Source organism: Rhinolophus sinicus, chromosome 13 (genome assembly GCF_057876585.1).
Source record: "Rhinolophus sinicus isolate RSI-liver-muscle chromosome 13, RSI-T2T, whole genome shotgun sequence".
Taxonomy (NCBI): Eukaryota; Metazoa; Chordata; class Mammalia; order Chiroptera; family Rhinolophidae; genus Rhinolophus; species Rhinolophus sinicus.
This window is the reverse complement of record NC_142513.1, coordinates 20,228,386-20,256,339: the sequence shown is the minus strand read 5'-3', so window position 1 is coordinate 20,256,339 and position 27,954 is coordinate 20,228,386. Positions and strand designations below refer to the sequence as shown.

The following is a 27,954-nucleotide window of genomic DNA, read 5'->3' as shown; positions in this document are numbered from 1 at the left end:
TCCATGATTCCTGATCTTTTAGTCAATATACACAAGGATTTTAACTTCTTGTAAAGGAATGGTTCATTAGAAGAAAACTTTAAATAAGTTTTGCTTGTCTAAATAAAACACACTAGGATTTGCCTAGTTTTCTCATTTAGGTGGGGTAGTTGTTGGTAGTGACAAAAATTCTCTGTTAAGGGGTTTTGCAAATAAACTTGTATTTATATGATTGTAGATATGGATATGGATTCTGATATAGCTGCTTTTAAATAGTCCAATTTTAACTGCTTACATTATATTTAAATTGCCCAATCAATTACAAATTATTTAATTTTAAAGGTTAAAGCTTCAGGAAAAGTTTCTATTTAACGTGAAGTGATTTATTTCTTAGGTTGCTGAAAATGATGGTGTCCCAGAAACATGGGCTTGTCCATGGTTGTGAAATGCTGTTTTTGTCTTGGTAAATGTGAAAGGAAGGAGGGAAGGAAGGAAGGAAGGAAGGAAGGAAGGAGGGAGGGAGGGAGGGAGGGAGGGAGGGAGGGAGGGAGGGAAGGAAGGAAGGAAGGAAGGAAGGAAGGAAGGAAGGAAGGAAGGAAGGAAGCCATTTACATATGTATTCTATGTATACACACCAAAAGCCCCCAAATAAACAAAAAGCCTAGAGTGATCCTTAGGCATAGATGAATTAAACTCAAATTCTGACTGAGTAATGACAGAGGTTTTCCCCAACATTTAGAAAAGCTATTCTCTAATTCAGAGGAAAAATGTACCATGGTATCAAATGTTCTTTTTCTCATAAAGGAAGCAACTACAGAAAGCTTTTGGTCAAAGTAACCAGTGCTATAGATGCAAAAAAAAAAAAAAAGAAAAAAAAAAAGAAAGAAAGAAATCCTAACAACTCTTCCAATACTGCTTCAAAACAAACATATCAAACTTGATTTTCATTAGAGTGTAGTTGTTTCTTCACTCTAATAAATCAAAGCACCAAGACCCAGATTTTATATGCATATATAAATACAGAGGATGCCAAAAAAATGTACACACATTTTTAAAAAGGAAAAAACTGTATTACAATTGTAATACTCAATGTATACCAATAACAAAAGATGAATACAAGTCATGTGTATACACTTTTTGGCATATAATGTATGCCATATATACAAAAAGCAATGCAAACAATTATTGGGCTGCTTCTTCTGGACAAGAAAGCCAAGGTAGCCTCCCTTCATAAAAAGCAATTACAATTTGAGGGAACTTCATATTTGCCTCTTTTGCCAGCACCAAATCTGCCTCATCCGAATCTTTCCATTTCATGAGAAACATTAATTCTTCACTACTGTCTGTGGCATCAGTTATTCATTCAGGATCAAGACTCTGACAAAGCCTCTTGGTTTATCAGCATCTCTTTCTTTTTTCTTCTTTGACTGGCTATCATCAGACTCACTGTCAGGTAAAGATTTTCTTTTTATACCATCTTTTTCTTTACCAGCTTTTTGAGAATGAAGAAATGCTTCAATTAACTCTGGACGAAATTTTCTTCAGGTTCCCAAGTATTGTCAGCATCTGTGAATCCCTTCTGCTTCAGGAAATAACTCCACCTTCTCATTCACTACGCTGTGGTCCAGTACTTTTTCCATCACAAATTCTTCAGGCTCTGCCTCTTCAACTTTTTTACTCTTTCTATTCTGTTTCTTTCCCTTTTTTTTTTTTCTTTAAGATTTTATTGGGGAAGGGGAACAGGACTTTATTGGGGAACAGTCTGTACTTCCAGGTCTTTTTCCAAGTCAAGTTGTCCTTTCAATCTTAGTTGTGGAGGGTGCAGCTCAGCTCGAGGTCCAATTGCCATTGTTAGTTGCAGAGGGCACAGCCCACCATCCGTTGCAGGAGTCGAAGCAGCAACCTCGTGGTTGAGAGTCCACTGGCCCATGTGGGAATCGAACCAGCAGCCTTCGGCGTTAGGAGCACAGAGCTCCAACCGCCTGAACCACCAGACCGGCCCTCTTTCCCATTTTTTACAGTGTAGTTTTATTGGAGGCCATTTTTTATTGCCAACATGAAGAGCTATTATTCACCTTCTCAGAGGTGCTCTGGTCCTGCGTCTGTAGCATCTCTGGTCCAGCATACCTTCAGCTCCAGCCACATCTGAGGGGGAGGGGCACTTTTTTTTTTTTAACCAAATAGGCACACAGTACATTAGCGTATAGCCATACAATAGGCGTAGCGTGTTTCTCTTACACTCTCATGTCTGCCTGCCAACTAGGACTATTGAACATACAAGAGGTTAATGAATATGAAAGGGCTGTGTGACAGCTAAAGAAAACCCCTAACAGTTCCCATCACCGTACCCTTAAAGTTATCTCCCAAAGGAGTTCAGTGGAACTGGACTAACTTCTGTCCTTCCTGAGGTTCATCAGTCTTCCCACCCTTCAAGGCGTGATATTTACTAGGTAATACCTTTCTCTTTTTGATGTCCCCCAAATTCTGTGAGACCATTAGGGCAAGAATGACTATCCTCATTTTAAAAAGGGGTGATGAGGTAAAGTGACTTGCCCAAGGTCATATATAACTAGGAAGTGGCAGAACTGGGACTGAAATCCAGTGCAATTTTTGGACGAATTCAGGGAATCCACTTTACTCAGCCAAGAGCAGACTCAGAAAACTGGTTGTTTGTTCAAAGAGGTGATATCACCAGGATAGTAAAACAGTGTCAAGGAGAGTTTAGAAAAATTTCTGGATGACAGATCCAGAAATAGTTAAGGAAGGCGCTCCAGTATAGGGGAACATCCCTCCCCTGGGAGGAAAGTCCACCTTGGTCCTTCTCCACCAACTTAAAGCGAGGCTCCCTGATGAATGGAACCTCAAGAAAATGTCTTTATGGGAAACTCATTGGTACCGGGGGTGTAAAGGCCGGAGCAGAGCTAGGGTAGGAGCCTCCAGATGTGGATGAGGTCTGGACATGCAGGAAAAAGTGCTTGGACCAAGACCTGCTGATGTCTTTCACTACTAACAGAGCCAGATGCCTGCCTCGCCTGCGGGCTCTGACTAATTTTGCATTTCTGAATTGTGTGGTGTTTGCCATCCTGCTGATGAGCCACTAGTCCCATCAGTACATATGTATGTATGCAGGCCTGTGTGTGCATATTCATTCATCCAACACAAATTTGCTGAGTTCCTTTTGAGTGCCAGGCATCTTGCTAGGTGTTGGGGACATACAGGGAAAATAAGAAAGACATGCCACTGCACTCAGAGAGGTCACCATCTAGCTGAGGAGACAGTAATCAAGTACAGAACTGAATAAAAATCACTGGAAATATGTGCTGTGTGGGAAAGAAAGAAGGTGCTCTGATCAAGAATGATAGCAGGGGTGATGAGGGCGCTAGAAATCTACCAGGTCCTGTTCAGGGAACGCCTTTCCAAGGTGACATTTAAACTAAGAATTGAAGGATGAGAAGGGATCAACTAAGGGGCCCTCCTCAGCCTGAGGCCAGGTGAGGGGGATCTCTGGAGCAGGGTGCTGGGAGTACCCAGGAAGCATGCTATTCTGCTCCTCTTCTCTGCCCCATTCCACCCTCTCAAGGCCCTTCCTCCCTCCAGCACCCCCACCTGCCAGTCCCACCCTGGCCCCTCCACGAGAGAGGTAGGTGTGTCTCCTGTCTGCATCTTGAGCTGTTCACAGTTCTGCCCTGTCCATTCCTGTCTCCTCCCGCTGCAGATCCCCTGGAACAAGGGGGTTGACTTGTGGTGGCACGAACTCATGCAGGAGGCAGGGGAGGAGTGTGAGCCTGAGTGGTGTGACGCTGAGGACCCTCTCTTCATCCTATACACCAGCGGCTCCACAGGCAAACCCAAGGCAAGTGTGTGTGAGTGTGTGTGTGTGAGTGTGTGTGAGTGTGTGTGTGTGTGAGTGTGTGAGTGTGTGTGAGTGTGTGTGTGTGTGAGTGTGTGTGAGTGTGTGTGTGAGTGTGTGTGTGTGTACTGTGGAGGGGTGAGAAGACAGTTTCTCAGGAAGCATATAATGATACGAATTTTACTCTACAACACTGAGTTTCAAAAATGTCACGTTACCTTTTCTGAATCAAATTGAGACATACGTTTTCAATCACTAGATTGTGAGGCCCAGGGTGACAATTCAGGTAGGGGCTTTCATGGTGCCCAGAAAAGGGTCAGTGCATGTGGCTTTCGTTGATGTTTCTCGCCCATGCCCACAGGGTTTGGTGGAAGGAGAGCTATCCTGTCAACCCGATGGCAGGGTGGGCACAGGGATTGCTGTTGGGCTCCTAGACTACAGCTCGGAGAGTTCAGTTCACGCCACACTTTATTTTAACATCTAGTCCCTAGGGCACTGTGGGAGCTAGAAATCCTTAAGAAAACTCTGACTTCCATTGACTTGAAAGATGTGTCCTTCTGCCTTCCACTCCCCCCACCCTAATTTCTTCTCTCCACATGCTTTGGAATAGCCCTCAGTGGCCTTTAGAAATGCAGTTTTGGTCTCTCTTTCCTAGGGATGGGATATCAATGGATAAGCAAGAAGATCGTCTTTATTTCCTCACTCTCTCTCTCTGCCAATGTGTAACTGAGTGTTTGTGCACAAATACACAAGAGACACAATTAGATGTGAATGTACTAGAAGTGTTCATGTATGTGAGAGTGATGTGGGGGGCTCAGAAATACCATCGTAGTGTGTGGTATGAATGATGGACTAGGCACCTACACATGTGTGTGGGGTGTGAGATGGGCACATGGCGAAAAGGGGTGGAAGAGAGATGGGTGCTGTGAAAGGGGTGCTGGCAGGGCCAAAGCCCCTGAGGAGGATCTTTCTCTAGCTCTGCCCAGCCTACATGGGGAGTCAGTGGGGTGAGCCCAAGGCCCCAGCCTGACGCCCTGTTCTTCCCCCAGGGTGTGGTACACACAGTGGGGGGCTACATGCTCTATGTGGCCACAACCTTCAAGTATGTATTTGACTTCCACGCGGAGGACGTGTTCTGGTGCACGGCAGACATCGGCTGGATCACTGGCCATTCCTATGTCACCTATGGGCCACTGGCCAACGGCGCCACCAGTGTTTTGGTGAGAAGGGAGCTGGGACCCTTGGCTACCTAGTCTACTTAGGGGGTGGACAAGATGGTCCTGGGTGACTGCCTCCCAAGGCCACGTGGTCTAGAGGCAGTGGGACTTACACAGCTCTGAGGGGGTGTGTGTCTTGACTGGGGAGTTCTCTTGGCTTGTCTGGTAAGGGAGCGAAGGCACGGGTCTGTCAGAAAGGGCAAAACACTGAGCCTAAGGGTATGGCAGGGGAATGGAGGGACTATTGGGAAGGAGCGGGAATGACCAGCCTTCACGGGGTCAGTTTGAGGGGATCCCCACATACCCGGATGTGAGCCGCCTGTGGAGCATCGTGGACAAGTACAAGGTGACCAAGTTCTACACAGCACCCACAGCTATCCGCCTGCTCATGAAGTTTGGAGATGAGCCCGTCACCAAGTGAGACCCCTCCCACGCTGCTGCCCCATGGGTGTCCCTCAGAGCTGGGTGCTGGCCTTTGTGCAGTCTGTTCCATTCCCCTGTTCCAACTCCCTGGCCTGGAATAAGGGAGGAGGCAGGAGAAGGGTCTGCGCATGTCTTCCTGGTTCCCAGGGGTACTCAGAGCCTTCCTCTCTCCCCATGCACCTGCCCAAGGCATAGCCGGGCATCCTTAAAGGTGCTAGGAACAGTGGGTGAACCCATCAACCCCGAGGCCTGGCTATGGTACCACCGGGTGGTGGGTGCCCAGCGCTGCCCCATCGTGGACACCTTCTGGCAGACAGAGACAGTGAGTAAGGGGTTCAGAAGGCTGGGGCTTAGGGACAATGTGGAAAGACTGATTCAAACGCTGATCTTTGACTTCCACAGGGTGGCCACATGCTGAGTCCCCTCCCTGGAGCCATACCCATGAAGCCTGGTTCTGCTGTGAGTGAGGCTCCCTTGGCTAGTCCTGGTCTAGGCAGGAGTAGAGTCTTGGGGCATTTGACCTAGGTAGAGGGTGGGGGGACTGGACTGAGATGTGGGAGGAATTTGGGGCTCTGCGTCTCCTTGGGAGAGGTAGAGAGTTGAGTCAGAGTTGCCTCATTCCTTTCCTTTAATCCTGTCTCCTGTTCGTTTCTAGACCTTCCCGTTCTTTGGTGTAGTTCCTGCAATCCTGAATGAGTCTGGGGAAGAGCTGGAAGGTGAAGCTGAAGGTTATCTGGTGAGGCTCTGGCCCTTGGGGGTCTTTGAGGAGTGGGAGGAAATGGTCCGCCAAAGCCTTTGCTTCAGAGTTTAGAACCTCATCTGTGCTAGTAGCTGCTTGCGACTGAAGTTCATGGTTGAGGGTTTATCCTCTGCAGAGACCCTGGAGGGAAGCCTTCTGGGAACTTTACCTGCCTCTCTGCTTTTTGGCCCACGAGGATCTTAAAGGCTCTGCTCAAAGATTCCTGATGTTGCCTTTTGGGGGTGTACAGTGACAAACATTGTAGTGTGAAAGGACACCCCATAACAGTGGGAAATCAGATGGGCTCCAGGATTCAAATCCTGGCTCTGTCTCTTCTGTGACTTCAGATAAGTTACCTAACCCCTCTGAACCTAAATTTTCTCATTTGAAAAATAGGGTTATAATAATACCATTGTCTTCTGTGGTTGCTGTATTGATTAAATTAGATAATCCAGGTGAAGGCTTTCGCACAGAACCTAACAGTTAGTGCTTGATAAATGTTAGCTGTTGTTGTGATTGTTTTTAGTTGTGGTGTTCAGTACTTGTAGGGAGATCATCAGCCCCCATCCCCCACCCCACTTCATTTACTAAGAGCAACTTAGTAACAAGGGCAGGACTTGAATCCAGGCCTTCTGACTCTTGGCCTAGAATTCCACCATCCTATCAATCTGCCGCCACAGTATGTTATGGATTCGGGCAATAGTTACTCAGATGTGGGCCCCACATTTTATATGACTGTTTTCATTTGCATCAAACTGGACCTGCTTTCCTAAGAGCTTACCCAAAAGGAGACTCAAATTTACTAAATGCCTATCTCTAACAACACTGTGCTGGGAAGCTTCTATATGCTATCAATTTAATCCTCACAATTTTGGGGGATAGAGATTATTTTTTCTAATTTACAGATGAGGCTCTTGAAGCTCAGAGAGGTAAAGTTATTTACCTGAGGTCACACAGCTAGTAAGTGGCACAGTTGGGAGGGATTCCAAGCCTGGATTGTCTATCTCCAAAGCCTGTACTTTGTCCTACTTCTCAGGAATGGCATCCAGGCCATTTCTCCTCAGGTTTGGCAAAGCTGTGATTGTCTTCCAGTGAGACAGTGGAGCAGATGTGACCACGGTGTTTTCCTCACTCCCCAGGTGTTCAAGCAGCCCTGGCCAGGGATCATGCGCACCGTGTATGGGAATCACGAACGCTTTGAGACCACCTACTTTAAGAAGTTCCCTGGGTACTTCGTGACAGGAGATGGTGAGCTTTGGCTACTCCCTCCCCATCTCCTATAAGACACGTACCTTCCTCTTCTGTTTTCAGGAAGAGTTGGCTAAGGGTGGGGAGAGAGAGAGAGAGAGAGAGAGAGAGATCCTATGTGTCAGTGTCTAACATTCAGGCAGAGCTAGAGACTGTAAGAGCAGGAATGAATGCTGCAGGAAGGGTCTCAGCATGGTGCATTCTGAGATTTGATGTATGAGGAAAGAGGTTCTTGTTTCCGTTGCTCCTGTGTTGAAAGGGATGGGGCATATGGCAGTGTGTATTCCAATGTCATGTGTGTCCCCATGTCTGGAGGCTGTTCGCCCATGTGCCCATCCATCATTCCATTCACCCACAAGTATTTATTGGGCACCTACTACATCCAGGCACTGATCTAAGCACAGGGGATGTTGCCATGAATAAGGTAGCAAGGTCTCTGCCCTCATGCGGCTTACCGTCTAGTAAGGGGAGACAGACAGTAAACTCAGCAAACAAGTAAATAAGCTTATCGTAGACAGTGGTAAGTGCTACGAAGAACAAGTACTCTCAACAGAGTAATGAAGTATAGATTGTCCACGGGGGCGGCCATATATAGGATGGCAAGAGAAGGCCTCGCTGAAGTGACATTTGACCACAGACCTGAAGGGTGAGGAGCCAGGCATGGGAAAATCTGGAGGAAGTGTGAATGTTGTGTGCAGAGACACATGCTTGCAATATCTGAGGAACAGACTGAAGCGTGTGTGGCCAGTGCAGTGAGCGAAGGGGAGAATGTTATATGAAGTTGGAGAGGTAGATAATATAGGGCCTTGTGGGCCATGGTGAGGAGTTAGGATTTTATCCAATGTACAGTGGGAGACTTTCAGGGGTTTTGAGCAGAGAAATGATGAGAACTCATTTACTGTTTAGAAAATAACTTTGCCTAATTTATGGAGAATAGATTGTAGGTGGGTGTATGAGTTGCCTATTGTTGGGGAGCAAATTACCTCCAAACTTGGCTGCTTAAATCAACAGCTATTGTCTCATACAACTTTAGAAGATCAGGAACACAGAGTGGCTTAGCTGGTCGTGCTCGTTCAGAGTCTTTTGTGGGTTACAATGAAGCTGTTGGTCGAGGCTGCTGTCACCTGAAGGTTTGGCTGAGCCTGGGGCACCCACTCCCAAGCTCACTCATGTGGCTGTTGGCAGGAGCCCCCAGTTCCCCATCACTTGGGCCTCTCTGTAGGGCCTCAGGATATGGCGGCTGGCTTCCCCCGAGCAAACAATCTGAGAGAACGTAACCAAATGCAACTAAGACAGAAGCCACAGTGTCTTCTCTAATCTCAGAAATAGCAGCACATCACTTTTGTCAAGTTATGTTGATCACACAGACTAACCCTAGTACCGTAAGAGGACCACACAGGGATATGAACACCAGGAGGTGGAGAGCAGTGTGGCCGTTTTGGAGCCTGGCCACCATAGTGGGCAAGTGTAGAAGCAGGAAGACTCATTAGGAAGCTCTGGCAGTGGGTGCGGCAGTTTGGTAACGTGCATCACATATCCTGCTGTGGGGTATTTATTACGTTGTACATTTCTGCTCTTCCCAGGCTGCCGGCGGGACCAGGATGGCTATTACTGGATCACTGGCAGGATTGATGACATGCTGAATGTATCTGGTGAGAGACAGGGACCATTTCCCCTTCTCATTAGCCCTGCTTTCCCAGCAACTCCCAGCGAAAGCCTTCCGAGAGAGCCAGGACGTCCTTTGGCCAGATCACATTTGGACAGAGGCATTCAGTTCTGGGCCAGGTTTTGGAGTACACTAAACACTGGAATGTGCCTGGAGGAGGGGAGCCGGGAAGGCACAGTGACTGAAGCATGTCCTGTCCTGTGAGGAATGAATGAAGGGCCTTTCTGAGTTTTCCAGACCAGGACTGCCCTTGGGCACAGATGGAGCAGGGGCTGGGCTCTCATTCATGGCACTTCCTTCCCCTTGACAAGGGCACCTGCTGAGCACGGCTGAGGTGGAGTCAGCACTAGTGGAGCATCAGGCCATTGCCGAGGCGGCCGTGGTCAGCCACCCTCATCCTGTGAAGGGCGAGTGCCTCTACTGCTTCGTCACCCTGTGCGATGGCTACGCCTTTAGCCCGACCCTCACCGAGGAGCTCAAGAAGCAGAGTGAGGAGCCTCCCCGGGCAAGGACTGCAGGGTTTGTCCTGATGACCCAGTGACCACAGCAGATTTGGGGGGAGGAGCAGGAGCAAGCTGCACCCCAAACCACAAACAGACCCCAGGGGGCTGATAGCCCTCTTCCCACCCAGACTCCACTAGCCTCTCCACTAGGATAATAATGGCTAGCATGGATAGAATTTTCTCTGTGCTACCACTGGGTTAAGTGCTTTAAATGCACATAATCACCCCATGAAACAGTTCCCATCATTACCCTCATTCTAAAAGATGAAGAAATCGAGGCTAAAAGAAGTTAAATGACTTGCCCAAGGCCACACCGTTAGTAAAGTGGGATTTCAACTCTAGCACGCTGATCCTCGAGCCTGAGTTCATGAAGATGGACTAAGGTAAATGAGCTAGTAAAGAGACAACTGTTAGAGAGAGAGGCAGACAGGCAGTGAGCCTGAGACGGCTCTGGCAAGGCCTTGACGAGGAAGTAGGGAACAGTCATCTCTATCGGTTTTGGAGAGCCGTGGCTAAGGGCACTGAGGAAATGTTTAATGATTTGTTGGTTACAGTTAGAGAAAAGATTGGCCCCATTGCCACACCGGATTACATCCAGAATGCACCTGGCTTGCCTAAAACCCGCTCAGGTATGTTCAGAGGCTCAAGGCATTGGGATTGGGATTGGCCGGGGCCCAGTGGTGGCGGAGTGTGTGTGGATGGAAGCCTTCGGCAGGGCTGGGGTGGGTCAGTGTTGTCACCAGGTAACCAGAAGCCTGTGGTCCCCCAGGGAAAATCATGAGGCGGGTGCTTCGGAAGATCGCTCAGAATGACCACGACCTGGGGGACATATCTACTGTGGCTGACCCATCCGTCATCAGCCAGCTCTTCAGCCACCGCTGCATGACCATCCAGTGAATAAGACTCTGCCCTTTACACACCATCCCCCCTGCTTGGCTTTCCAAAGTTTTGCCCACCCACCCTGCCCCCATCCAGGAGTGCTGAGGGCCAGGGATGACCCACACACCACCTCCCGCAACCAGCTGTCTGGAACCCAGTACCAGCTTAGCCCCTGGGTGGAGGCAACTTTCTGTGACCGCCAGGCAGATGGGACAGGGCCCAGGTCGGCGTGCCTGCAAAGAGCCCTTGGAGCCCAGAACAGGGACCCGAAGGGTTGGGGTCTCTCTCCCCAATCCAAGTTAAGTGTTCAGAAGGCAAGCAGAGGCCTAGACGGAAGCAGGGAGGCAGCTCTGTAATACTTTGTCAACTCTCAGGAAGCACCAGTACTTATCTTGGGCATGCACTTGCCCTTAGAAATGCCTGTTTGTGAGTCCTGGAACAAATGATTATTATTTTTATAAACATTTGCTGCTTCTGTTCTGGGTCTTTTGCGCCAGATGGCAGAGCTCGTCTGCCAGTTTGCTCCAGGGGCTGTGCAGGCCGGCTGTTTCCAGACGGTTTTCAGATCATTTGCTTCTTTGCAGGAGTAAATGTGTTTTGTTCCCAGGGCCAGAGGAACTTGTCTCCCTTGTCCTCTGTTCCCTCCCTCCTCTGAACAGAGTCCTGCCCATGAGAGACACTCAGATGAAACGCTCTTTTCTTGCCCTGGTGTGTTCAAGCCCTGTGGTTGTAGGAATAAAGTCTATGACCTCAAGAAGGCGGTGACTTGTTTTCTTAGGTATCTTGTTAGCTGCGCTGATTTGTGTGGGGATGGGAAGGAGAGTGGTTTTCACCAGGAATACGCCGGTATCCTCCTCCGAAACTTCTGGAGGCAGGGCTTCACTCATAGGCTCTCTGACAAGCTCCTGAGCCAAGCAGGAAAGCAACTGAAGCCAGTTTACAACTGGGATGTCCCATCCCAGTTGCCATGCCTCCTGAGCTCCTGCCAGGAACCCTCTCTTCCTATGATCTCTTGGGAGCATTACGGAGTGACTAAGGATTGGACTTCAGGGCCCTCTTCATAGGGTCTAGGGCTAGGGAAGCTCTGAGTCGAGCCAAGTCACTTCCCCTGCTCCAATCCACTTTAACTGGGCTGACCCAGATTACAGCTCTTCCCTCCCCTAATTGCACAAACCAAGGAATCACAGAATCAGAAATACGGTTTTATTTAAGGCAGAGGTGGAGAAAGGATGCCCTTCCACCCCCCTCCTCCTACTCCTCAGTCCTATCCCAAGTCAGACTCTGGGACCTGATGAAAAGGCTGACGAGGGGCTCACAGGAGGGTGACGGGGTTATGGACCCTTACTTCAGATCAGCTTCTTTCAGCTGTACCCAAACAGCTTTTCTGGTCCTCAAATGGGAGATACCCAGGATTCAACCTGTGAAGGCCCTGGAGTTGTCCAGCCCTGCCCTCCCAAGGTTGGGGAGAGAAACCCCTCTCAGGAGGACTTGAGAGGAGTAACAAGTACGCGGGATAGAAGGTCTCTTGAGCGAAGCCTGGGGGGCCTGGATGAGCCCTCACACAGGGTATGGGTTGTCCAGGACTGCCACTCCTGCTGCCACGCCACCATCTGCGTGCTCGATGGCTTTGGTTCGAAGCAGATGTCCCACGTGCTTATTCATCACAAGTGTCTTTTCCTGCCTATAGAAATGCGGGTGGGAGACACACAACTCTGTCACCTGGATTCAGCCCCCAAACCCAGGACCTTCCCTGGTCCCAGCTGAATAGTACATGGGTGACTGACTACACCCGACAAAGTGCTAGGATTTTAGAATCAGATTTGGGTTTGTATCCTAACTTGGAAATGATTAGCTCAGTGTCTTTGAGCAAGTTACTCAGGCTTTCCAAACATCAATTTCCTCAGTTTAAAACAGGGATAATACCTCTCACTTTGCAAGATGGTGACGAGGATTAAGTAAAGCAGGAAAAGCACTTAGCATGATGCTAGGGTCACATTTCATGTTCTGTAGCTGTAAATGTCCTTCTCTACCTCTAAGATGGCTGTGGTGCTGCGGAGGGGTGGGGGTACGGGGAGTGACAGACAGAGCCTGCAAGTGGTTAGAGGGGAAGGTTATAAAGCGCAGGCTCTGGTGGGGAGCATGGTGGAATCTGGGATTTCTACCTTGCTCTGACCCTGGAGTACCTTCCGGGAAGTGGTATGAGGGCCTAGGAACTGCTCCTTACAAATTCCCAAGTCTTCCTCTCTTCCTGATTCTTTGGTGCTCAAATCCAAACGCAGAGGCCATTCAGTTTTTCACAGCCGCTGAGTATATCTTCCAGCTGGCCCATCCCACCTTTCCCCAGAATCCCTGGTGGCCTGGGAACTGGACCCAAACTCTCTTCTTCCCTGGGTTCTCCTTCTAGTCCAGATATATTCTCATCCATCTTGATACTACTTGAAATTTCCTTTATAGTTGCAAAACGTTTCTCATTTGGGTTTATTTTGATAGCCCTGTGAGGTGGGCAGGGCTTGGGTCCTTCGCTTCATTTACTAGATCAGAAAACGCAGCTAGGGATTGGCAGAGCTGGGACCAGGAGGCCTGCTCGTGGTCTAGTGCTTCTCTCCAGGCTTTCTTGGCTGGCCCTCCGGCAAGGAGCAGCCCCTCCTGACTGACTCACCTGACATAGACCCCAAAGATGCCCAGCTCTGAGACGCACTGGACCACTCGGACAGGGCTTCCGGGCCGCAGCAGGCAATTCCCAAAAGGCTCAGGCTCGATCTTCTCCATGAGGATGTAGGAGGCCCTCTCCTCACTGTCCTTCAGTCGCTCCAGGGCTTGCACCATGTCGTCCCCATATAGGTTGTTACCTGCAATTCCACTGGCCAATCACCCTGGACCCTCTGCCCACCTTCTCCACCCGGTGCCCCCACTTCTGGGGCTAAGTGGGCAAGTCAGCAGCCTCAGTTCCTGACGCCAGCTTAGGGAAGCCAGGGCAGGCCTGCCTCCCGAGGACGGACTATCACCTTAACAGAAGAGCCCTGACTCACACAAGCAAACACAGCTTCCACCACACCTTCCCGCCCTGGTTCTCCTCCCTGTCCACGTCTGTTCCTTCTCAGCCTTTCTGACTGGCTCCTGCCCCTCCTAAATGTTGGCATTCCCACGGAATTGGTCCTCCACCTTTGTTCTCTCTGCCACATACAAACGTTTTTCCAGAAAGATTTCTTCCAAGGCTCCATCTATATCCTATAACTTCTTAATTCCCAAATCTTTAACTCAAGCTTCCTGCTCTAGACTTCACATGAATATCCCATGGGCCCCCCACCAAATAAACTTGTCCAAACAGAATTTGTCACGTCTGCCTGTACCTGCCCTCCTGGACCTCTCTGCTCCCCATCAGGCGAAAAGCATCCCTGAGTCAGGTTTAACTCCTCCCTGTCCGTTACGTCACCCACTCAGACACGTCCCTTCTGTCTGTAGTCCACACTGGCGTAGCCCTCACCCAGGCCTCTACACTGCTCTTCTGGACGACTATACCAGCCTCCTCTGTGGTCTTTCTGCTCCTAATTTCTCCCTTCATTCCAGGACATGCTCTGCCATGGGAAACATGGATCTTGGGTCATTCGGGTGTCCCTTCCCACCCTAAAACTCTCTAATGATTTCCCACTACCTTTAGGATGAAATCCAATTTCCTCCATACTGGTATATCCAATGTTTATAATCAGGTCCCAAACCACCTTTGCCAGCCCCAATCCCTGCCTCCTCCCATCCCGCATACCATTCCAGCCTCACCTGTAACTCATTAATCTCATGGACCCGTGCCTTTGCTCCTTCTGTATGGAATACTCTCCCTTTCCCACCTGGCAAACTCCTACCTATCCCTTAAGAACAAGATCAAAACCATCCCCTCTGGGCCTGTGAGGCATAAATGATCTCCGCCCTCACGGAGTTCAAACTAGGCAGGAAGACATCCAACATCCCGATACGTCCCCATCCCACTTCCCCACAATCCACCCACAGACACCTCAGGCTAAACTTGTCCAAACCCCCGAGTGCTGGTTAATCAGATTCTCCTGTGCTCCATAGCATGTGATCGCAGAGTCTCCTAGGACACTGTCCAAGGTGAGGGCCTGTGTCACTTCCTCCTGTATAGCCCAGAGCCTGGGACTGTGCCCATAGTGCCGGCCCCTTTCCCCAGGCAGCCCTGTAAATGGGATCCACCTACCTCCACCCTCTCTCTGAGGCTTTAGCACGAACCGGCTAGGAGCAGCAAGGGCCTCCGTGATGGCCTGGTCCCCTTCTTCACCCTGGCAGGACGCAAGAAAGCAGTCACCAGCCGTCTGGGGCCGAAGACAGGAGCTAAAGTCCTGCTGGTTGTGCAGAGCAGGAGGGGAGAGAGCCATAAGCCCCTTCAGGCTGGATGCCTACTCTCTGGATGTGACCCCCCAAAACCCAGCAGTAGCAATGAGAACAAGCTTTCTCGCCACAGTTCAGGGGCCTGCAGCAGGAGGCCTGAAAGCAGGTACAGATATTCCCTAACTCTTGCTGTCTGCCTCAGTCTCCTCCTCTGGGTTCCATCCCCGTCTCCACCTTTGCTGAGAAGAGTTTATAGTGGATTCCAGCCGCCCTCTCCAGGACTAGGGCTTCTCACAGAGCATCACTGACTCAAGTCCAGCCCAGTGCCGGCTCCAGCCTCCCCAACACGTTGGGCTCGGCTCCCTGCCACCTAGGTTTGTAGGGGGAGACATGGGCTGCCCACACACCATGTCCAGGGAGTAGAGGCCCGCAAAGGTGGCCCGGAGGCGGGCCACGGCCTCAGGCTGGCCAGGGAGCAACACCTCCAGCACGCCCGCTCTGCTCAGCTGCTGCTGCACCTTCTTCGTCCCAGCCAGCTGGGTGGCAATGTCTGGGCACTTGACAGCGCATGACCTCTCCAGCAGCAGGCGGGCTTCCCAGTTCTGCAGAGAGAAGAAAACAAAAGGAATTCTACTTGATTTCACTTCGGTTGACCTTTCTCGAGCATTCAGGTGCCAGGTATTGTGCTTTCTAGCCTCATATTCATGGTCTCCCAGTTCACTGCACCGTCCTTGTGAGGCAGGATTCTTGCCCGCAGGGAGCTCACAGTCTAGCCCAAGGACACGTGATGATGATTAAAGGGCAAAGGACAAAAGCGTTTATGAGCTCAGCTTCCCAGGGGACTCCAAATAAAATCCGAACTCTTTCCTTCTCCACCTCTTTTGATGCCATCCCTCTACTCCAGGCTCGCATTCCAGCCACACAGGCTTGTCAGTCTGCAAACACACAAACATCACTCCCGCTTACAGACTTCTGCGTTTGCTGCTTTTCCCTCTGCCTGTAATTCTGTTCCTTTTGGCTTTTCCAGAGGATGGTTGGATCCTTCTCATCTTTAAGTCTTGCCTCCAAGTCATCTTCTCAAACCACCCTACTTAATGTGGGCTTCCCTATCATTCGCTATCTTTCCACCCAGTTGTTTCATTCAAAGAGTTTCCCCCAACTAGGACAAAACCCCTTTTTTTTCTTTTCTATTTTTATTTACTTCCTGCCGTCCATCTCCCTGAGCGGACTGTGAGCTCCACAAGGAGCAGACGCTTGTTGCCTGTCTTGTTTCCTGTCACTGTTGTATCCCCAGTGTCTAATGCAGTGCCTGGTACTTTGTAGGTTGTCAATAATTATTTGTTTTCGTTGTTTAATGAGGTGAAATCTGAGTGGACAGGTAGAGTCTGACAGGTGAGACTCAATAAGGAAGAGGTACAATACGTCCTCACATAATGTTGTCAGTAAGATTCTTGGAAACTGCAACTTTAAGCAAAACGACATATAATGAGACCAATTTCACCATAGGCTCATGGATATAAACAAGCGTTAAGATCCTACGGCATATTTCTGGTCACAAAAACACCAAACTTCTAAATAAAGACCCAAAACACTTCTAATATTAAGCACTGAAATAAATGTGAGCCATTCGTACATTTAAGAAAGATGAATAAAGACAAGTAAGATTACTTCCCAGCCCGTGTAGTCCAGGCCAGGGTTGCGGGTGGCTGGAGCCAATCCCAGCAGCTCATGGCTCCAGGTGGGAACCAACCCTGGACAAGATGCCCTTCCATTGCAGGGCACACCCACACACCCACACACACACTCACACTGGGACAATTCATCTAATGTTCACATCTTTGGGATGTAGGAAGAAACCAAGTACCAGGAGGAAACCCATGCCGACCCACGCAGACATGGGGAGACCATGCAAACTCCACAGAGACAGTGGCCCCAGCCAGGGATTGAATTTTTTTTCTCATCATTATCATGAAACAATGTTATTTGAGGACCTGCTGTACTCAGATTAACAGAATAATATGAGCAGAGGCCTATAGGTGGGTCATCACAGGGTGAAAGGTCCAGGGTGCTAAGAGTTTATGGTGCAAGAGGCAGGGAAACAGCAGGGGGTCATGCCTCCCAGCTCTCGTCCCCATTTTCAGGCAGTGGGGGAACAGTCTGTCCTTGACTCCAAACCACATCAAACTGCCCACAGCAGGATCAAGGCTATGGTCTGAGGAACAACACACACGCCTTCGCAGCCTGCCCCACCCTTGCGCCTGCTGTCCTTCGTTTGATACGGTAAGTCCACCTGCAGTACCTTGGCTGGTCCTCACCAGTAACCCAGGCACCTACTAGGCTGCTATTCCAGGCAGAGCTACCGGGGCCCAGAACATCAGAGGTAAACCCAGAAAAGTACTATTATGTTAGGTGCAGGAAAAGCAAAACTCAGAGATGGTCAGGAGCTTGCCCAGGGTCACCTAGCGAGTCACTAATTGCAGATTTATCTCCATGTTCTAAACCTGGTCTGAGCTTCTCGGTTCCCTAAAAATGTCCTCCTTATGCACTAATGTCCTTCCTTATTAGCTCAACCTCTTCTCTCTTTTTTTTTGGCTCCTTCTCCCAAACACCCTATCCTGGAACTTGGATCCATTTTCCAAATGGACAGTTTCTCTCTTCTCTAGTCAGTGAGTTCCCACCACTGCTAACACTTTCTAGAGTAAAGGACCTTCTGTAGAGCTGCTCCCTATACAGCTGGGCCTTACGGAGAATCCTATATTCAAAGAACGATAGATATTGAAGGAGCTCTCTCAATTTTCTAGTGTGGTTCCCTCAGCTTACAGAAACTGAGCTCAGAAAGGGTCAAGAAACTACCCATGAGCTCCCAGAAGCAGAGCCAAAGGCTCATGACCCCAGCCTACTACTCATGGTATTTTCTAACTTATTTCCTCCTTTATTGTCTCCCAACTGAAATCAAGGCTTCTTCGCTTCTCCATGCTGTAGATTAGGGATAGGGGAGAAGAATGATATACTGGGAATGCCACTAGACTGAGAGTCAGAAAGTCTGGGAACTCCCTGTGAGACCTTAGACATGCCCCTGTATCTCTCTAAACCTTAGTTTCTTCATCTGTATAATGGGGTTAATTTTATGCCTCACAGGTGGTTGTAAAGATTAAATGAAATAATGAATATGGAAAGTAATTTTCAAATTACATGGTAGGATAGCAAGATAAGGTGATAGATATCATTACTGTCGTTAACAAGAATGTGCAGGTGATAAAAACTTTTCTGATGCAGATGAAAGTTGCATCAGAGGTAAGAGTTGGCAGGAAGCAAAGGGTTAGTGGTGTGGTGGAACTGGTTTGCACCAGCTAGTGAGAGCTGATTATACCTACCTCTTCCCAACTCTGTTTAGTGATGTTAAGTTGGGTAGCTTGACACTGGCCATGATAAGGAGTATTTACACCACAGAAATCGGCAAATGCTACAAATGGGACTCTCCCTCCAGAAAGATGGTTGTTAAATATTTACCAGCATATCCCCAGAAATGATGTGAATGGCTGAAGCATCATGGATTCCTGAGGATTCAGATTCTAAAAGACAGTGTGTTTGTAGAGTGAGAGGTAGCAAAAAGCTTACAGAATAGGAGGTTCTAGCAGCAAGTTCCCTGAGGAAGTACTGAAGCCAGAGCTCAGGGAAAAACCCAAGTTGTTGTGACACCTGAGTTGGGTCTCTGAGGAGCAATAGTGGGTCCCAGGAGGCAAAGAATGATCGAACAGAAAATACCAACCTGTTGACCGTACTGACTTGGCATGTAGCCATCCCGGAAGTAAACCACAGCAATCTCCCGGCCGTCCCTAGAACACAGGATGGAAAAAGCTGTTGTGTTAAATTATAACTGATGTGTTCAGTGAATCGATCTATTTCAGGGTGCATCAAAATGAGCTTGGCTTCTTTGAAAGTCCCCAGGAGTAGCCTGGACAGGGGTCCACTGGAACTAGTGAAAGTAGATAGCCACATCCCCACTCCTTCCACTAAAAACATGGCTGTGTGCAATAAAGAATGCTTTAGAATATTCCAGATCTAGAGTCATTCTAGAAAGGCCAGAGGGAAACAAGAAGACAACCAGAATCAGATTAGGTAAATTAAAAACAAATTTGGCTCTAATTACTGAGCAGCAAAATCATATTTACACTGTTTAAAGTAGCTGAAACCAGGCTGAGATTTTTTAATATGGCAGGGATGACAGTGGGGAGATGTAAAATCATGAGTCTAATTAAGACATAGACTGTCTTTTGAACGTCTTCCCTTTTTCTTTGATTTATTTGATGTTCTCTGGTTTATTTGGAAAGTAATGACTTTGTTTGTTATGCTAAAAGCACATTTTGAAAATAGTAAGTGGTATGATGAAATTCCATGGAGGTTCTTAATTTTAAGAATCACAAAGTTCCAGGTCTAAATATGTGTACTGCAAGCAATGCTATCTGAATATGTGGTACTAGAGTCACCTGGTGGGGGACCCTAGAGGGAAGTGCAGAGCCTGGCTTGGAGCACAAATCCAGCCCCCTGGAAGTCTTGCCTGGGCTCAGAGAGCTAGTCCCAGAACAGTCACAGAAGGAGCCAGCTAACCTTCTTCCTCCCCGACTGCCCAGCCCAACTGCCCAGGCCTGACCTGATTAGCCACCAAGAGGGGAAGGAAAACTTCTGGGAACTCAGGGCCGTATGAAAACCGAGGTTATTTTAAGAAGGCCCTTATCCAGAATGTTAGCAGCTCTGATACAACCCTCTAGAAGCAGAACTTGGCTAGCCTTCTCCAAAATTTCCTGGAATGATGGGATATTTCAGAGCTCACTCCTAAAATTCGGAGAGAAGGAAGCAAGCTATCACATCTCCCAGAAGAAAGGATAGTTTGGGGGAAGTAGGTGGCAGAATGAGTTTCCAAAACCAGCCCTTGGGGAATTGGATCCTTGGGGAATGCTCCCTGAACACTCACATAAACAGCTTTCTGTTGTGGTCAAGAGATCCCTTTTCAGAGACATCTTCAAACCTTCGCCGGATTACATGGATGTTCCTGGGAAAGATGGGCAAGGGTCAGAGGGAGTGAATGGTCCATTCTGAGTGGATCTCCCCAATCCTGGGGCCACATCTGGAGGTCTCCCTTCCTTTACTTACCTGGCCAGTAGCTCGTTCTCTATGGCACGCTGGTCAAATATGTTCCTTTCCTTCTCTTGAGCAATCAGTAGCACCAGAGCACTGGGGAAAAAGCAGAGGTGGCCCAAGGTGGCTGCCAAACTTATCCTCCCACTGTCTCACCCCCTTCAGGGGTGAGAATGAGAACATAGCTTCCTTGAAAGAACAGATATTCTCTCAACTCAGGACTGTCTCAGGCATAGACACCTGAGGCCACGGCACGTTAATTCCTGAAAATAGGAAACCTGAAAAATTAAAGGATGTCTCTACTCCTTCTCTAGTAGGTAGATGAAATATTGCAATGACCTCCATTTTCTTGCAAATTAAAATTTAAATGTAGAAGCGTCTCAAAAACCCAAGAGGACTTTTTCTTAAAACTTAACATAATGATTTTAAAATCTTTCTGGAAGAATAAATAGGTGTGAGTACTAACGTATATTTTGTGAAAGAACAATGCTGGGCGTTGGGGGCTAAAAGCCCTGTTACTAGATTGTAAGCATAAAATAAGAGAGTTTGTGGTTCTTGTATGAAACAAGAGAATAGCTCGATAGAATCCTACAGAAACCCTATAGCACCAACGATGAATAAGGCATTGCCTCCTGGGGCTTTCCAACATTTCTGTGACGCACGCAAGGCCACGTTTGATCCCACATGGATCACTGGGGCTTACCTGGCCTCTTCCTCTATGCTTATCCACGTGCTTCTTAAAGAAGCAGGAGCTCAAGGACTCAGGGAACAGCTAAAGCCAGAGAACTGTCTGTTTGGCTACCAACGAAGCTGTTTTCGGTTGTCAAAGGCAGATCCAGCTCCCCACCAGACTCCCTTAGGGCCAACACTCAGCAGTACCAAAGTCCCGTTTTGTTGTAGCTGTAGTGCTCGGTGCCTGTGGCTTCTTGCTGAGAGTCTTGGTGGCTGGACTTTGGCTTAGGAGGCTAAGTACGGATTCCTGGCCTCTTGTCTGTTTGTCTCTGCTTCTCCCTACCTTAGCAGAACATCTTACACTCTGCTTGACTCTTTTCCACTTAGCTGAAGTACAGGTCCTAGCATGCCCCCTCTCCTGGCCTGCCTGAAATCTCTTGAGGTCAGATATGACATTAAGCTGAGTCTTGGCTTTGAGTTGGGTATCTGAGAGACAAGCTAGAAATGGGGCTCTCACAAGCCATCTTGCTCTGAGAGAGTCCCGAATGGCCTTGCTCTTCACTTTGCAGCCTGATCTGCTCTGTTCATGGGTAGGAAGGTGGCACCCAGCCCAGGCTGGCCCATCTCTAAGAAGGGGCAGAGGATGGAGGCTGGAGGCTAAAGTGGAACCACATGCCCTGTTAATTAAATCAGCCTGCTCCCTGTAAAATAATCGGAGCCAGACTCAGAAAACATATTCTACCTTCTCCTGCCTTCAGTTCCAAGCAGCCTGTTGGGAGCAGGACTAGGAAAGTTGCAACTAAGGAAGTAACATGGCAGTAACATGCTGGCTGGCAGTGAGGACTCCTGAGGCCCAATCCTGGCTCTGTCAGTGACTTGTAGTGTCACACTTGTCCTTGGGCAGGTCAGTTTCTTTCCTTGGGACCCTAAGTTCCCCATATATAAAATAAGGGTGTTAAATAGATCATAGCTTCCAAACTTTTATACCAAGAATCCCTGTTTCTTATCTCATTCCAACCACAGATACTGTATTTTGAAAGAGTTTGAATAAATGTCTATATTGAAATCATAATTCATTTCCCAGGCTTCCTTTAAAAAATTATTACAAAGTTTGAGATAATCAATGAAAATTAATCTGCTCTACAAATGCTTGAGCCTCAGTTTTTCAATCTCTATTATGGGACCATTCCTCTTAGAGGAAGAACAGTATAGTAGAGAGAACACAGGCTTGAGAGGCAGATAGACATGAATTCTAAACTTAACTAGCTGTATGACTTTGGGCAAGTTATTCAACCTCTCTGAAAGCCCAGTCTGCTCTTCTGTAAAATAAAACTAGGACTCCTTAAATGGTAGTTATTATTATTAATATTGAAAGTACCATATAATGATCCTTGAATTTTTTAAAACATTTTTCAAATCTATGATTTAATTTGTGAAGTCAGGCAAAGAAGAAGCTGCTGCCCCCATGAATGCTGAATCTCAAGCAGGATTCTGCTGCCACGTCTCCCCCCGCTTACTTGGCTGAACCATAGAGCTCCCAGGCTTTGGCGATCCCCAGTGCCAGACCCTTGCTGGGATTATTGGAGAGGATGTTGGCAGCTTCTTTGGTCTTACTCAGGGCATTGAGAACATGTCTGTAAGAAGAGAGATGTCTGTTCAGTGATTGGATGGATCTGAAAGCTCCCTCTACCTGTGACTCACAGACACTTACGGGAACATCACCTTGAGAACAGCCGAGCATGAAAAGGCATCTTACCATCACCCTCCTGTAGGCTCCACCTCAGGCTAGAATATGCAGGACTGCCCTAACCCTGCCCCCCCCGCCCCCGTGTACATGCCCAGAAGAGCCCAGAGACCCTGTGTTTCCACTCCACACCAGCGTCCCAATGAGCTGACACCCCTTTCCCTGAGCCCCAGGTGCTATCTGGAATCCTGCTGCAGACCACCTGGATTTACAACAACCTACAGCACCATTGCTGGCTAGAAATGAATGCTACTAGGGTCCAGCCCTCAGAGGAGAAGCCTCTGCCTCCCACTCTGCCTTGGATTCTGACCTCCTTTCAGGCCTTCAAACATATAAGCTTTCCTCGGCTAAGGACCGTCACACATACTGTTCCCTCTGCCTAGAATACCCATGAGGAGGTAGGACTACATGAACTATGACGTCCCTTCTCTGAAATACCAAGACCTAATTACAAGTGGAAACTATGCTATGAGATTGGGGCGTGGGGGTGTGGGACACATGAAGCAGGGCCCAGGAAGGCACAGTCAGAGTTGGAGATACCTGCCCCCACCTGTGACTGTAGGCTCATCAGGCTGTCACCCCACTGATGTACCCAGGGTGGCCCAAGGGACCTACCGATGCACAGCCGGGGTCCGGGAGGCCAGGCCCCCAAAGCTAGCAGAGATGGTGTTGATTTCAATCTGTTTCAGGGCTGAGGAGCCATCTGCGTTGCGCTGGAACATGTAGTCTGAGCGATTCAGGCCCAGGAACACAGTCTGTGGGGAAAACTGAAGGCTGAGGACATTTGCCTGGGGGCTGACTGAGGGCCTAGCCATGGAGCAGACAGGTACCCAGAACGCTATGGAGAGATCAGAGGCGCGGGCCAACACTCCCAAACACAGTGGAATCACTGTTTTGGTCATCCCAGGATTGGCCACTGATGTACACCCAGGGACCAAAAAGAGGCAGATTCCCGAGAGAGAGAGAGAGAGAGAGAGAGAGAGAGAGAGATTGGTTGGGAGGGGAAGGTCGCAGACTGGGGTGGAATAGGGAATGATTACCTGGGCAATGCCCTCTTTCAGGACTTGCTTGTGGATGTCAAAGAGATGAGCAGTAAAGTTGTCTCTTTTGATGGTGCTAGAGGAGGAAGCAGAAGAATTTCTAGGCTCCATGGAACCTTCAAGGTCAAGGAGTCCCACCCCTGTCCGTTGACTCCTGAATCCTCTCTGGGTCTACTGGCCCAAACCTGAACACCCACACCAACCCCATAGAAAACAAGTGGTTTAGAGCCAGATGACCTGGGTTCAAATCTCAGCTCTACCACTCGACCAGACAACCTCGGAGAATCATTTCACCTCTCTGTGTCTCAGTTTGCTCAACTGTAAAATGAAGAGGAAAATAATTACACTTATATGACAGAGTTGTGATGAAGAGGAAATGAGATATTACATGAGAATTGAACATAGAGTCTGGTCCCAACAAGAACTGAAAAATGGCATGTGATACAATGGCATTCTATACTTGAATAGCTCTGATGGCTGTAAGCTTTCCGGCTGACCTGACATTAACTCTCCGTAGTTTCCCCTACACTCTGGGACCTCCTGGGACAAGCCTTTTCTTCCTCTTCCACGGCAGCCCTCAGAGATTAGAGGACAGCAGTTATGCCCTGTGCTCCCCCAGGAGTTTTCTGACTCAAGCTAACTATCCTACTTTTTCCTTCAATTAGTCCTCATATGATGTGATTTCCTCAAGGAAGCTTCCATGTCTGGATCATGTCGCCCTGCCTGTGCTCTCACAGAGCTGTGGACCTCTCCTTTACAGCACTGACTGTAGCTGCAATTTTTCCATTTTGTGTGACTAGAGTTGTCTCTCCTATTTGACTATAAAGCACAGGAGAGTGGACGCCATGTCTGTGCTGGCTCATCATCATGGCCCAGTGTGCTGCTGTGACATATGACATGTGGTAGGAGCCCATCCAGTATGGTTTTCTGAAGCCTCGGGGAGAGGCACCCACAGGTAACTAACGCCACACTTGTTGCCTCTCAAGATTCAGGGTGTTCTCTGCATGCCAGCTCTAGCCTGACTCGCAGGCTCACCTTGTTACAGGGGTCCCACTGAGCCCAAGGAGCTCGGGCCTGCCCTGAAATTCCTCTGCAACCCAGCCAGCTCCCTCAGAGGGCTTGCCAGCCCTTGGTGAAGAGGAGAGGGTCCAGCCTCCAGGCAAGAGGCTGAAAAGACACATTTTCCCTCTTCTGAAGAGGTGCTCCCCTTCCATTCCGGACTCCAGGGGGCTGTTCTCGCATATGTGTTCTTTCTTACAAGCTAGGGTTTGTGTGCATTTCAGAGGAGAGGGGAACAAGGAAAGCAAGGGTTGCAAAGACAGGCTGCAGGGAAGGTCTACCTAATCACATCTTTAGGGTAATGGTCATAAATCAGACTGCTCGTATTTCCCACAATCCAGAATCACGGGTACAAAAGCCAGGCCCATCCTAAGAAAGGTCTGGGGGGAAGGTGGTAGTCGAGTTTGTACATTCACGACTCATTGGGTTTTTAGCAACAAGTCACTGGTTTCCAAACTTCGTACCATTACGATCCCTTGTCACATTCACCCTCATGGCAATGTGCTCATTTTTAAGAGATTATGTCTCTAACAAAATTGTTGTTTTCTTTGGAAAAATTAAGCAGATATTCAATTATATATGTCTAGTCTCTACGTTTATACACACACACATATATATATTTATATATTTAATTCTAATTCTAAAATAAAGAATTTAATTTTAAAGGAAAGAAATTTCCCTTGCTCCAGGGCCTGAAAGGGAAAAAAAAAAAGATCAAAGGAAAAGAGACAGAGAGGGGACGGTGGGGTGAGCCATTATGGGGGTTCTGTATCCTTGTGCCCTGGGTGTTGCCCAGTCTGCACCCCATCCCACCCAAAGAGGAGAGGCGTTGAGGCAACAAGAAAGGGTCATTGCTTAGGAGAAGAAGTAGGAAATCTGACTTTAAACCAAATAACCTCAAAACTAAGCTGACCATCTCTAATTCCAAATGGAAATTTCAGTCTTCAAAGCGGGGGTCATGGATCAGAGAATCATGAAATGTCAGTGTTGGAAGGGACCTTAGATTTAGGCTAACCTCCCCATTTTACAGATGAAGAAATGGAGGCCTGGAGAAAGACAGGGACTTGCTTGAGGCCATATTACTAAGTAAGTGGTACAACCAGGATTAGACAGCAGCTCTCCTGACTTCTATTATACTACGTTTTGTTTCTCCTGGAGGGTCCCTGTCCCCCAGCCCACCATGTCAGCTTCCAGAGCGACACCTTATGGCTCCCCAGTCTTCCAGTCCCTTGGTTCTAGTGGTTCGTGGTCCCTTAGTGTCCCATCCCCCAGTACCTGGCCAGAGTTTGCTCCAGAAAGGCAGCGTTCTGGCTGACAGCATCCACCAGCAGGTTGAAGTCCCTCTGCACAGCATAGGCCTGCTCCAGCAGGGCCCTGGGGACCAGCGAGGGGAAGAGCGTGAATGGGGCATAGCTCACCACCTGATCAAGGGGAGAGAATGGGCAGGGCTAGTACACCTGTGAATGGATTGTCTTCCTATAAATGTAACCCCATGGCAAGTATGGCCTACATTTACTTATGACACACAGACTGCAGGACAGTGGGTACCTCTGGAAAGAAAGAGAAGAACAGGATCAGGAAGCGGTACAAAGAGGACTTCTAGATTCTATAATATTTTATCTCTTCAGATTAAAAAAAAGAAAGATCAAAAGCAAAACGGCAAAAAACAACACAAAAAATTATTGCACACTTACTGTATGCAGGGCACTGTTTTAAATACTTTACATGGATTCATCATTTATCCCTATGAGGAAGATACTATTATTATATGTACTTAATAAATAGATAACGGAACTGAGTCTCAGAGAAGTATCATATCTAAAATCATATAAAGCTCTTAAGTAGCAGTGGGATTTGAGCCAGGATGGTTACTCAACACACACACACACACACACACACACACGCACACTTACACACACACACAACCTCTTAGCCAGTTAATATTCAAGCCTAGGTCCGTCCCCATGCCAGGAGCTCATACCCCAGTCCCTTAACTTCTGGGAGAGGGAGAGTCTTGCTCATAAGGCTACAGCAGAAGTGAACTCTGGCCCCCAGAGAAGAAGCCAGAGGTGGGGTTCCTCCACCCCCATTCCCCAGTGTTAGAGAGTTGCCAGGCCTAGAGTTCAGCTGCATTCTGAGTTCTTTAGACTTTGGCAGAGTATCATCTAGGTTACTGTTTCTAGAAGGGGATAATGCATTCTGAGATTCCCAACAACAAATGAACTAGAACTTGGGTAAGAGATAAGAGGACCTGGTGAATTACATTATGGCGCATTCCTGAGTTTAACCTCTGAGTTAATATCAGTTTACCATTATGGTAGTATAAGTTTATGCTGTTAGAACTTGACATTTATATATTTATTTAAAAAAAATATTATTATTTTGAATAGGTAATACAAACACATGATACAAAATTCAAAAGAGACAGAAGGTGACATAGTGAAAAGTTATGTGTCATTCCCACCCTGGCCCCAAAGACCCAGTTTTTCTCCCCAGAGGCAAACGGTATACCAGTGTCACACATATCCTTTTAGACGAATGTATACATATACATACGTATTTTCTCTTTTTTTATAGACACCAAACAAAGCATATGCGTATTCGTATAACATATAAATTGTTCTGTCCTTGGCTTTATGAATACTTCAGAGACGTTTCCATTTCCATTCAAATAGAGCACTTTCGTTCTTTCTAATGGCTGTATACTATTCCATTCTTTGGCTATACCACAATTTATTGAATTTAGCCTTCTATTATGAACATTTAGGTGGTTTCCTTTTTTTCCTCCATTACAATCAATGCTTCAGTGAATATCCCAGAATATACATTGTAGGTATTTTGTGAGTGAGAAGGTGAATTTCTAAAAGTGGAAATGTCAGACAATTAGGATAAATCCATCTAAAATTTTGATAGATAATTCTCAAATTGCCCTCCTCAGCATCTATTTTAAGACAAAACTGAGGAAGTGTATTGAGAGTAAGGTTTTTCAGCTTGAAGCCTTTATGAGTTAGAGTGTGAATTACTGCAGATTACGTAAGTGGTAACCTAATACCCTGAGTGCATGTGTGATGACTACAGGGGCGTTTCCTTGACTTCAAAACTCAGAATTCTGCCTCTTCCAACAAGTCCCATTTGGCCGGAAAAGCTCCCAGAGAGTTTTCTTGCTAAGACTTTCCTCTGCCTCTGTCCCCAAGACTTGTTAGGCCCACGTGCATTTGGGATCACTAGTACACAGCTGTCCTCCTCTGCCCATAGGCTAAAGGCGGCAACACAGTTGTCTACACTTTTGATAGAAACCCAGACACAGAGTAATATTCTTCTACTTTAAGAAAAGCGATAGCACGTGCACGCCAGTAAACACTCTGCTTCAGAGGCACGGAAACAAGAGTTATGGGAAGAAGTGAGAAGAACTCCCATCTTATCTAAGGGGGCGGTCGGAACTCGGCTCTAGCCAATTGTTG

At 47.8% G+C, this 27,954-nt stretch overlaps 2 protein-coding genes and 1 pseudogene across 2 annotated transcripts in view; 1 reads left to right on the top strand and 2 right to left on the bottom strand.

Moving 5' to 3' along the window:
• The window catches only part of ACSS2 (acyl-CoA synthetase short chain family member 2), a 46,469-nt gene extending 35,208 nt beyond the window's left edge, over positions 1 to 11,261 (top strand). The window contains exons 8-18 of the mRNA XM_019733611.3: positions 3,695 to 3,832; positions 4,879 to 5,049; positions 5,330 to 5,463; positions 5,659 to 5,791; positions 5,872 to 5,928; positions 6,125 to 6,205; positions 7,348 to 7,456; positions 9,040 to 9,108; positions 9,434 to 9,610; positions 10,180 to 10,254; positions 10,395 to 11,261. Of these exons, the coding sequence (XP_019589170.3) occupies positions 3,695 to 3,832; positions 4,879 to 5,049; positions 5,330 to 5,463; positions 5,659 to 5,791; positions 5,872 to 5,928; positions 6,125 to 6,205; positions 7,348 to 7,456; positions 9,040 to 9,108; positions 9,434 to 9,610; positions 10,180 to 10,254; positions 10,395 to 10,522 (1,272 nt within the window). The 3' untranslated portion in view covers positions 10,523 to 11,261. The remainder of the gene's footprint in view (positions 1 to 3,694; positions 3,833 to 4,878; positions 5,050 to 5,329; positions 5,464 to 5,658; positions 5,792 to 5,871; positions 5,929 to 6,124; positions 6,206 to 7,347; positions 7,457 to 9,039; positions 9,109 to 9,433; positions 9,611 to 10,179; positions 10,255 to 10,394) is intronic.
• LOC109448383 (chromobox protein homolog 3 pseudogene) lies at positions 1,162 to 2,225 on the bottom strand (annotated as a pseudogene).
• A 432-nt stretch (positions 11,262 to 11,693) lies between the features above and the next one.
• Positions 11,694 to 27,954, bottom strand: part of GSS (glutathione synthetase) — a 22,017-nt gene continuing 5,756 nt past the window's right edge. Inside the window, exons 3-13 of the mRNA XM_019733498.3 lie at positions 25,769 to 25,914; positions 23,435 to 23,510; positions 23,010 to 23,149; positions 22,168 to 22,284; positions 19,994 to 20,074; positions 19,815 to 19,892; positions 18,612 to 18,678; positions 15,250 to 15,444; positions 14,712 to 14,793; positions 13,164 to 13,353; positions 11,694 to 12,185 (exon numbers count right to left, since the gene is read on the bottom strand). Coding sequence (XP_019589057.3) covers positions 12,062 to 12,185; positions 13,164 to 13,353; positions 14,712 to 14,793; positions 15,250 to 15,444; positions 18,612 to 18,678; positions 19,815 to 19,892; positions 19,994 to 20,074; positions 22,168 to 22,284; positions 23,010 to 23,149; positions 23,435 to 23,510; positions 25,769 to 25,914 — 1,296 coding nt within the window. The 3' untranslated portion in view covers positions 11,694 to 12,061. The remainder of the gene's footprint in view (positions 12,186 to 13,163; positions 13,354 to 14,711; positions 14,794 to 15,249; positions 15,445 to 18,611; positions 18,679 to 19,814; positions 19,893 to 19,993; positions 20,075 to 22,167; positions 22,285 to 23,009; positions 23,150 to 23,434; positions 23,511 to 25,768; positions 25,915 to 27,954) is intronic.